Source organism: Oreochromis niloticus, linkage group LG7 (assembly GCF_001858045.2).
Source record: "Oreochromis niloticus isolate F11D_XX linkage group LG7, O_niloticus_UMD_NMBU, whole genome shotgun sequence".
Classification (NCBI taxonomy): Eukaryota; Metazoa; Chordata; class Actinopteri; order Cichliformes; family Cichlidae; genus Oreochromis; species Oreochromis niloticus.
In genome coordinates this window covers 42,714,046-42,723,369 of record NC_031972.2, presented here as the reverse complement: position 1 = coordinate 42,723,369, position 9,324 = coordinate 42,714,046, and the positions used below count along the sequence as shown (strand labels likewise).

Below are 9,324 nucleotides of genomic sequence, written 5' to 3'. Positions count from 1 at the left end.
GACAAAGGGAAACTGTATTAACACAACTTTTTAATAAAAGATTACAGAAAGATATGAATGACAAGGACGATTTTTTTTTTTTAAGAGCGAGAGAGAGAGAGATCCAGAATAGTTAAAAAGAGCATTGTGCAAACACATTACAGTACATGGAAAACTGTTTTTCCAAGTACCCTGAGGAATGGAGAAGAGGTGTACTGGTACTGATTTTCAAAGAGCAACAACTGAGCTGTAGTAACTACACTGGAATAAAGTTGATGAGCCATACAGTGAAGATATGTAAAAAAAATTTTTATTATTTATGAGGCTTCATTCTGAGAAAGCACACTATAGATGTGTTGTTTGCTTCGAGACTGTTGATGGACCCTAGGTCAGAAAGAGTTTCATTGTGTCTTTGTGGATGTAGATAAAGCAGACAACGCCAAGAGAGAATGGTGCTGCATGAAGAAGTTGGGAATGGGATTTTTGCACGAAATCTTCTTTTTAGCCACATTTTTTAAAAATCTAGTGTCTTTTACGAGTCTCCTATACTCTGCTGATGCATTTTGCACCCTTTCGACACCTTGATGCACAAAATCTGGCATAGAATCCTCATACAACAATAACTTGAGCCCTTTTCAAAATGATCAAACATTAAATTATTTTCAAAATTTTAACACTTTTAATGACAGTTTCAGATATTTAAATTATTAGGCATTTATTGAAAAAACTTTGTCAATAAACTTGACAAAAATGTTTTTACTAAAAATGTTTGCAATTAAACGGGTTAAAACGGGTTTTAACCCCTGGAATCCGTTTTAATGCATTAAAATGAAGCACTAACATACTAACTCGCATAACTTGTATATAACGGGTTGGTGTTTATGTTAATGGTTTACTTGATCTTTATCTATCGCAGAATCTTTGATCTTTCCGCCTGAATAAACTGTCCTTAATGATAGCGTCTCAGATCAGCGTGTAAAGGCACGCGTTCGCGCCAGATTGTTGCTTTGCTATTCATGACGTAACGTCTCCCGAAACCACACTGGAACGCCCATCTTTCAAAATTTAGAGACGAGCTTTGATTGGCTGCGCGATGGCATGTGACCAACGGTCGCGGGAAGTCCTTTCCCACGCGCGTGATAGGAAGGAGTTGGTAGTTGACTCATTCAAACTTTTTGTAAACATTGGAATGGTTTAATTGTTTAAAGACGTGTTTCTCTGTCAGCGAGCCGTCAAGAAGGTAGTGACGGACACTCACACCCGTCGGGTGGGGGCTTTATTTTTCGGAATTAATTCAATATCAGCTCAACTTCGGACGTTGTTCACGGGGCCATTTTTCAGCGTTGGATGGGCGTGTAGGATTTCAGCAAACACGTTAACTTTGTTGGCGAAGCTTCGGAAGGTAAAAGTCGTTCTTTTCAGACTTTTGGATCAGTACCTTTCATTTGAGGCAAATAGAAGTGTTGTATCTCATTTCAAAAAACGTCATTTCAGCAGTGCTTTGGATCCGCCGCGTGCTTTTCAGGGGTTTTTTTTGTTGGTTTTTTACGGCGTCAACGAAGCCGGGTTTTAAATCCTGAAAATGTCGAGCTACAGCCGCCATCGGCACGGATCTCCTTCTCCAAAAAGTCGGCCAATCCGTCAGAAATTACAGTTCACATGCAGCGACGGAGAGGACGATCTCATCGAGGACATCAACAACAGCACAGGGGGAGAGTCTGGCTTCACGGAGATGGATTCCCCGATGCCAGTACGAAGGATCATCGCCGACAAATGCCTGGACGGGAGCAGCAGCCCCCTGAATCAGTCCGGTGGGGATGAAGACGTGGAGCTATGGGACGAGGAGGAGAGTTTTGGATCCCCAACTCACCTGCAGTCACCCAGCAGTGTTATATTTGCCAACTGCTCGCCATCCCCTCGGAAAACCTCTCGGCTGTTTGGAGGGTCTCCCTGTCGTCCCGGATCTCCGGACGACGGGGGATCCAGCTCCCCGATCCCGGACTGTCCAGACACACCTCCGCACAAAACCTTCAAGAAACTGCGGCTTTTTGACACACCGCACACACCAAAGGTAAATGTAATTTAATTTTTGAGACAATATTTATAATCAGACTCTTGCAAAATCGAACATTTGAGTGCATTTTCTTGTCTTGTCTCAGTAGTTTAGCTTACTGCTTCGATCGTTTCTCCATCTTTTCAGGCCTAAAAGTGGAAAAAGTTCAGGCCTTTTAGCAAAAACATTGATTCAAAATTTTGAACTCCTGGAGAGTCCGTTAATCACCCACTGACCTACCTAATGTATAACTGTACTTATTGCATAACGTTATGGTCATCCAAACAGTTGTATGTCTGGGCATGTATTTCAACGACTGAGCATTTAATTTAAAGTCCCTTTACATTATAAATACCAGTTACTGTTCTTGACTTATTTTAAACGCATTTTTGTTGAAAAAAATGGACATTTAGTGTTTTTTAGTTCTTCTGCTGTGTTATTCACTCATCTCTAAAACTGACTTTTGCAGAGTTTACTGTCCAGAGCTAGAAGCTCAGGCCCAGGGTCCTCCAGCAGGAGAGTTTCCTTATTCAAGAAAGTGGACGTTTCAGGAAAGTCACTTATTGACAGTGGCAGGAGACAGCAGACTCCCCTGGTCAACTTTAACCCCTTCACCCCTGACTCCCTCCTCATTCAGTCTGCCACGCAGCAGAGAATCAACAGAAAGCGAGCACACTGGAATGAGTAAGCTCATAACTTTATATCTTACATCTTTACACCCGTCCTCAAAAACCCTGTGTTACTCATCATTGTAGTTGAAATGTGGCTGTTGGAGTCGATAAACTAGTGTCAATGATTTTTGTTATTGATTTCCCAGCCATAGCAGTTAGTCTATAATTTCCTTAATGTTAATACAGCTATGCAACAATCGTTAAACACGCACTGCAGTGAACAGTGTTAAACTTTACCTGTTTCCTTCAGCACTTTCAGAATATCTACACATTTGGCAGTATAAGGCCCGAGGTTTACCACCTCACTGAACTCTGCCATGTGCTCTTGAAGTCCTCAGTACTGCCCCCTGCTGTACAGAATGCTAACCCACATTATTCTTTATCTTTAAACTTGTAGCTCCTGTGGAGAAGACATGGAAGCAAGTGACGGTGAAGGAGAGGAGGAAGTGGTGCCACCATCTAAGGTATTTAGATGTTCTTGTCATTTCTAGTCATTACAGACGGGTGAAATTTATAGAAACCTCAGATTCAGTGCCTCTGTTTTATTGTTGGGGTACGTTGCTGGCACTGCAAACCAGAAAAGTTTTCTGAACAATTGCCTTTATTCTGTCCGGGTGTGAATAGCGTTTTCTAGGAGTCTGAGAGATTTGAGGTTTTATAAATTACTCAATTGTGAGTCGTATATTGAAGCCTTCAGTCACCAGATATCAAACTTATATATATGTGTGGTGTATTTTGGCCTTGTTAAATACATGTTTCCATCACCATCAGTCAGAACACCAAATGAGGGAATATTTTTCGAGAAATGGTTTTCTATCTGTACAGTAAAGGTCTAGAATTCTGTTTTGGTTATGTTTTGTTTTTTTCTTTGAAACCAGTGGTTCCTAAACTTGTGGATGGAAACCACATATAAACATAAGTAAAATGAATTGCTCTTATAGGGGAAATTATGTGAAGAAAAGTTTGCTGCTATTTAAATTTTATTTGGTTCCTTTTTGTAGCTACAGATGTACAATTTGTGAAACATACCACAAAAGTTTAAAAAAAACCCAAAACACACGAACCACACAGATTAAACTTTTAGTAACTTTTGTTGTAGTAACAAATCTACAACAAAGAGGAAAATTTGGTAATTGTTGAAGTTATAAATGTCGTAGAACGAGATTTAAATGGAAATTCCAAAACGAGTATCACACAGAGTATGTTGCACAATGCTCGTTGTTATTCTAAACACAACATAGAAAAGCTCATTCGCATGTGTATTTCATATGTAAATTGCCTCAAAACTATTAGCTGGGTAAACCTGTTGGTTTCGGTGGTAACTGGACTGGAAAAGTGAGCTTCGTGCTGGTTGATATTCGGATTTAAGTGATTGTATCCGATTTTCTTTTGTTAAAACTCCTCTCCTGCCCTCAGAGGATCACAATGATGGAAAGCAACATGACGTCCCGGTATGCTTCAGAGTTCCTTGAGTTGGAGAAAATCGGCTGCGGGGAGTTCGGTGCTGTGTTTAAGTGCGTGAAAAGGCTTGACGGCTGCATGTATGCTATCAAGAGGTCAAAGAAACCTCTGGCAGGATCAGTAGACGAGTAAGTAGATTGATTTGTTTAAACTACGCAAAAGAAGATCATATTTATTTGTGTTGAATATTGGATACAAATTGGACGGGTGGAAGGTTTGGCCGGATTATTCAAACTTACCTGTACTACTGTGTTTGTAATAAGTCACACATGTGTATATACCCAAAGACACCTGTGTTTCTACTTTCATGTTTTTAAAGGAGCTCACGAAAAGTTCTTTTACTGGAAAGTTTTGACCTCCACTCCTGTGAACTAAAAAGCCAGCTCCAGTCACGTCCTAATTAAAACGGTCTGTTCTCCTTCACAGGCAAAATGCCTTACGGGAGGTGTATGCTCATGCCGTGCTGGGCCAACATCCCCACGTGGTACGCTACTACTCAGCCTGGGCTGAAGACGACCACATGCTCATCCAGAATGAGTACTGCAACGGCGGCACGCTGTCCGACGTCATCACAGAGAACTACAGACGGCTCAGCTACCTGACGGAGCTTGAGCTGAAAGATCTGCTTGTGCAGGTCACACAGGGACTAAAGTACATCCACTCAACCTCTCTGGTGCACATGGATATCAAACCAAGTGAGTAATTGATCTTGATGTTAAAATATTGGGAGTTGCAATATTTAATGTATTATTTTAAAGCAAAAAAGAATGGTCGTCAAACTTATTGAGAAGTATGATTGTTGGGCTTTCCTGTTTGAAAAAATGTTTTGGGGATCTCGGCAAGTTCAAGACAGCCAGAAAAATCATGCACATTGGTTAAAACGATCAGTCATTACAGACTTGATGACTTGTTTGTTACTCAAAAGTAATATACATTTTGTTATTATTAAATAACAGGAAATAACTGTTATCTGTCATCACTTGATCGTTAGGCTTTTTATCTTTGCTATATGCCATGAATGGGCAAAATTAAGACAGGCTCTCTTATGACAGGGCTGTGTTTCCTGGTTCAGTTCAGTTGTTCAAAGTCTGTCCCTTAGCTTTACCCTAGACCAGGGGTGTCAAACATGAGGCCTGGGGGCCAGAATCAGCCCAGGAAAAACAATCTGGCTCACTGCATGGCTTTGGAAAATGTGAAAGCGGACATACATTTTTAGACTTTTAACTGTATTTTCTTAAGTTTTACAGTTTTTCCTATATTCTTGATACATCTAAATAATTAGGACTAGAAATCTACCTTAGAAATTTTAGCTTTTTTTTTTTCCTTTAAAGAAACTCACAACTTAAAACCCTCTTGTTTTCTAATTACAAGACAGTCTGAGCAATGAGATGTCAAAACCTTTTCTACAGTTTTTACACAAATATTTCTTACTATTTAAGCTATTTGTATAATAATGGCTACTATTTAATTGACTACAGCAGCTTTTCTTTATCATGTTGAAAAACTGTTTTATGATGTATAGTTGAAATTGCACTTCTTTTCTATATTACAATGTCTCATGGGTTTACACTGACAGCAGGGGAGTTTCAGAGGCCACGCCTTGAGGCGACCATTGTTGTGATTTGGCGCTATGTAAACTGGATTGAACTGAACTGGCCTAGCCCACTAGAAGTGAAAGTGGGTTGTATGTAGCCCACAGCGTAAAATGAGTTTGCCCCTTTTAAGAAATGTGTACCCCTGCTTTATGTGGCCCATTCATGCTGATCTACATAGCTGCCCCCCAATAAGTCAATTTTAAAACAGGAAAATTCCACACTAAGGTATTTGAGGTTGCGACTGGCCTTCATTTTTATATTTTATAGAAAAGCAGATGAGAATTTAACATTAAAGTTTCCTAGTCCAAAACTAATGGAAGCTTTCTTTGTTTTAGGCAACATCTTTATTTCACGGAAATCCATAGTGAGCTGTGATGAATGTGATGAGGATGAAGGACTGACTCCTACTGTTATCTACAAAATTGGTAAGCTCACTCCAAAGTTCTATAAAATCAAATTTGTAATTTTAATAAATGTTAGATAGCTCGTTCTCACATTCACCTGCGTTCCCTCTCCAGGTGATCTCGGTCATGTGACAAGAGTGAACAATCCACAGGTTGAAGAGGGCGACAGCAGATACCTGGCTAATGAAGTCTTACAAGAGGTTTGTTTTCCTGCTTAAAAAAACAAACCAAAAAAATGCATGTACTTATTCATCTGCACTTCCAACATATTTTTTGTTTTCTCTTTAGGACTACAGTAACCTGACAAAAGCAGACATCTTTGCTTTGGCCCTGACTGTTGTCAACGCGTCAGGGGCCGAACCTCTACCCACCAACGGAGAGAAGTGGCATGAGATCAGACGGGGCAAACTCCCTGCCATTCCTCAAGTGCTTTCTCCAGAGTTTCTCAGTCTTCTAAAGGTAACTCCACAACACTTGTCTTTCCTTTTAGATCCTTTTAGAGTTTATAAGAATGGGTGTTATTATGTCTTAGCTTTTGTGCTAATCTGAGCCGAGCTGCATGTTCCCAGTTACTTTAATGTATAAAGATAAACTTTTATTTTCTGTGAGACAGTGCAGGCCATTTCAAGTTTTTCAAGCACCTTCACTGGGTGCCTGAAAAGTTTTAAAATTTTAGCTTTCATTCTGATAGGACAGGAGAGAGCAGACAGGTCAGTAGGGAGTGAGTGAGAGGGAATTTCACATGAGATGGGCCGACGTGGATTCAAACCCTGGCCTCTGGCATGAGTCACTGACCAACCAGATAGGCTATATTAGCCTTCCTGTGGAAAAGCTTCTTGAATGTTGTTATTTATTTTATTAACCAAACAATTGATCTAATAATTGAATTGTAGTTAATGTATTTATTTTTTTTGTAAATCTGAGCACTGGCAACCTCAGCTTTTAGTTTTCTGGTGAATTTATTTATTGATTTTGTTTGTTTGTTTGTTTTGTTTTGTTTTCCCCCAGCTTATGATCCACCCTGATCCAACAAGGCGCCCATCAACCTCTGACCTCATGAAACACCCGGTACTTCTGACCACTGCCAGAATGAGTGCTGATCAGCTCAGAGTGGAGCTCAACGCAGAGAAGTTTAAGAACGCCCTGCTTCAAAAGTACGTACAGCACAGAAGCTTACCAAGTGTTTAATGTCTTCACTTGTCAGTGGTTTGACAGAGTCTGAAAATTCCTAGTTTGATTGGACAAGTTATGATGCCCGAAAATAAGCCAGTTATGGAGTATCTGTCCTGCACCAGTGTTAAAGGAGGAGGCTGGGAATCATTGCTCTCTCATTTTGAAAAATAGAAGTAGCAAACACATTCGAAGAAATATGTATTCAGTAATTTGTTTGTATTCCTTAGTAAAAAATAATAAACAGTGAGCATAGTGAGTTTGAGGGAGAAACCAAAGCATCGTGGTCAGAGGTGCTCATTTGGTTACAGTTTTCAGTTAAGTCTAGGACTGTTCTTAGTGTTGTCTACCATCTCCTGCCTGTCTCATTAATTCCCTTTTTCTTTTAATGTTCCTCAGAGAGCTGAAGAAAGCCCAGCAGGCTAGAGCGGCAGCTGAGGAGAAAGTTTTATCCACGGACAGGATCTTAACCCGCTCCACAGTCCAGAACTCCAGAACCACCAGGCTTATTGGGAAAAAAATGAGCCGATCGGTCAGCCTCACAATCTACTGAGACTTTATTCCATCCTGATAAGAAGTGAACCACAAAGGCTTATGGACCTTTTAACCAGACCTGATCACTTAAAAAAGAAAAAAATACTTTTTTTTTGGAGGACAACCCTGTCAGTTGAGGAGTTGGGCTCCTCTGTCCAATCAAAGCTGTAGAGTGTTGACGCACCAGACTTGAACTCATCTCACTAGACTCTTTGCCAATATAGTTCAGTCCTTTCACCAGTGGACTTCTTTTTTCTTTTTGAAAGGAAGGTAGTTGCTTTACCTTTTACACTTTGTCATTCTTTAAGTTTGCATAGATGTCAGACACTTCTCTCCGTTCCTGTCCTTGCACTTCTCTCGACTAAGTCGATGCGCATTTCAGCAGATCAAAACTGCAGTGAAGCTTTTTTTTTTTCTTCCCCAGTGTGAATGTACTCAATGTAGCCGTGCGCACCTTACTGCCTGTCGCATGCCTGATGCTGGCTACTAGAGGATCTGAGAACTTACAGTTTCTGTGTTTGTAATGGAGCACTTTGGAGGTAACATGTGGAGCTTACCACATTGTTTCAAAAGAGAGAAAAAAAAAAAAAGAAAAGAAAAAGAAAATGAAACCTGCTGCTATCGATGTTTTTGTGTGTCAGGGTTCGGTCGGTTTCAGGTTGGGTCATTAATTGTCACTGGCTCTTATTTTCAAGTAGCAGGAGCCCCTATTTCCATCGTTTTGTATCTGGTCGGATGGAAATGGATCATGCTTAAAATAAATAAATAAAAATTATCCAATGTCTGTGAAGTACCGCAACCAGTGAACCAACTTGTTATCTATGAGGTTAGAATTGATCCATGCTTTTAATCTTGCCTATTGATCAGTGCTGCCAACCCTGCCTGTAGCATTACTACAATCATCGTCCCGTTCTTACGATTCTCATGTGTTCTGTTGGTTTGTTCTTTCTTCTGTCTGTTTTTCATAACGCTTGTCTTCTATTACTGTTTAGGCGAGTATTCCTTTTGTTCTTGTAACCCCATAACAGTAACTTTTCTGTTGTCTGTTCTGTTGTTGTACCATGTACATATGTTCTTTTTAATAAATTCTCACAATCTACACGTCACCTTGTGTTCAGTTTGGCATTTTTATGAGAGAAACTTTCAGAAAGATTGAAAATGAATCTTTAAGCACAAATGATTATTTGTGTTTAACAAAAAAAGAAACAACATTCAACATGGTGATATAGATACATACATATATCAGCATTAGTATTTCTCACACCAAAGATGTTTGGGCAATAGAATGTGACACTTCTGAGTCACATGGTATTACAGCTCAGGCCATCTAGAATTGGTCACAAATTTGGCACAAACTAATTTCCCTGGAGTTTTAATCAGAACTGCTTCATTTTTAAACCCAAGTAAAAATTCGCTGTGTAAAAACTAAAAATTCATTATATCAAAAATTTTGCATA

At 39.8% G+C, this 9,324-nt stretch overlaps 1 protein-coding gene across 3 annotated transcripts; it reads left to right on the top strand.

Annotated features, from left to right (window-relative positions):
• The first annotated feature begins 1,057 nt into the window (after positions 1-1,057).
• On the top strand, positions 1,058-8,973 carry wee1 (WEE1 G2 checkpoint kinase). 3 transcript variants are annotated; one of them, XM_005459939.4, is made up of 11 exons: positions 1,058-1,381; positions 1,477-2,050; positions 2,502-2,716; positions 3,101-3,167; positions 4,120-4,292; positions 4,591-4,859; positions 6,095-6,184; positions 6,278-6,363; positions 6,452-6,622; positions 7,172-7,317; positions 7,733-7,886. In XM_005459939.4, exons 2-11 carry the CDS (start codon positions 1,562-1,564, stop codon positions 7,884-7,886), a joined length of 1,860 nt encoding a protein of 619 aa, XP_005459996.1. In that variant the 5' UTR covers positions 1,058-1,381; positions 1,477-1,561. The 3 variants fall into 3 exon arrangements, with proteins under 3 accessions (XP_005459996.1, XP_005459995.1, XP_003455430.1); XM_005459938.4 differs by having other exon boundaries at positions 1,474-2,050; XM_003455382.5 differs by having other exon boundaries at positions 1,059-2,050; positions 7,733-8,973.
• The last annotated feature ends 351 nt before the right edge of the window (positions 8,974-9,324 follow it).

Bases quoted from the DNA above. Each gene is read 5' to 3' on its own strand.
- wee1 (XM_003455382.5), top strand. From the start codon at position 1,562: ATGTCGAGCTACAGCCGCCATCGGCACGGATCTCCTTCTCCAAAAAGT. The intron at 3,168-4,119 runs GTATTTAGATGT...TCCTGCCCTCAG, and splicing joins AAGTGGTGCCACCATCTAAG to AGGATCACAATGATGGAAAG. The intron at 4,293-4,590 runs GTAAGTAGATTG...TCTCCTTCACAG, and splicing joins CTGGCAGGATCAGTAGACGA to GCAAAATGCCTTACGGGAGG.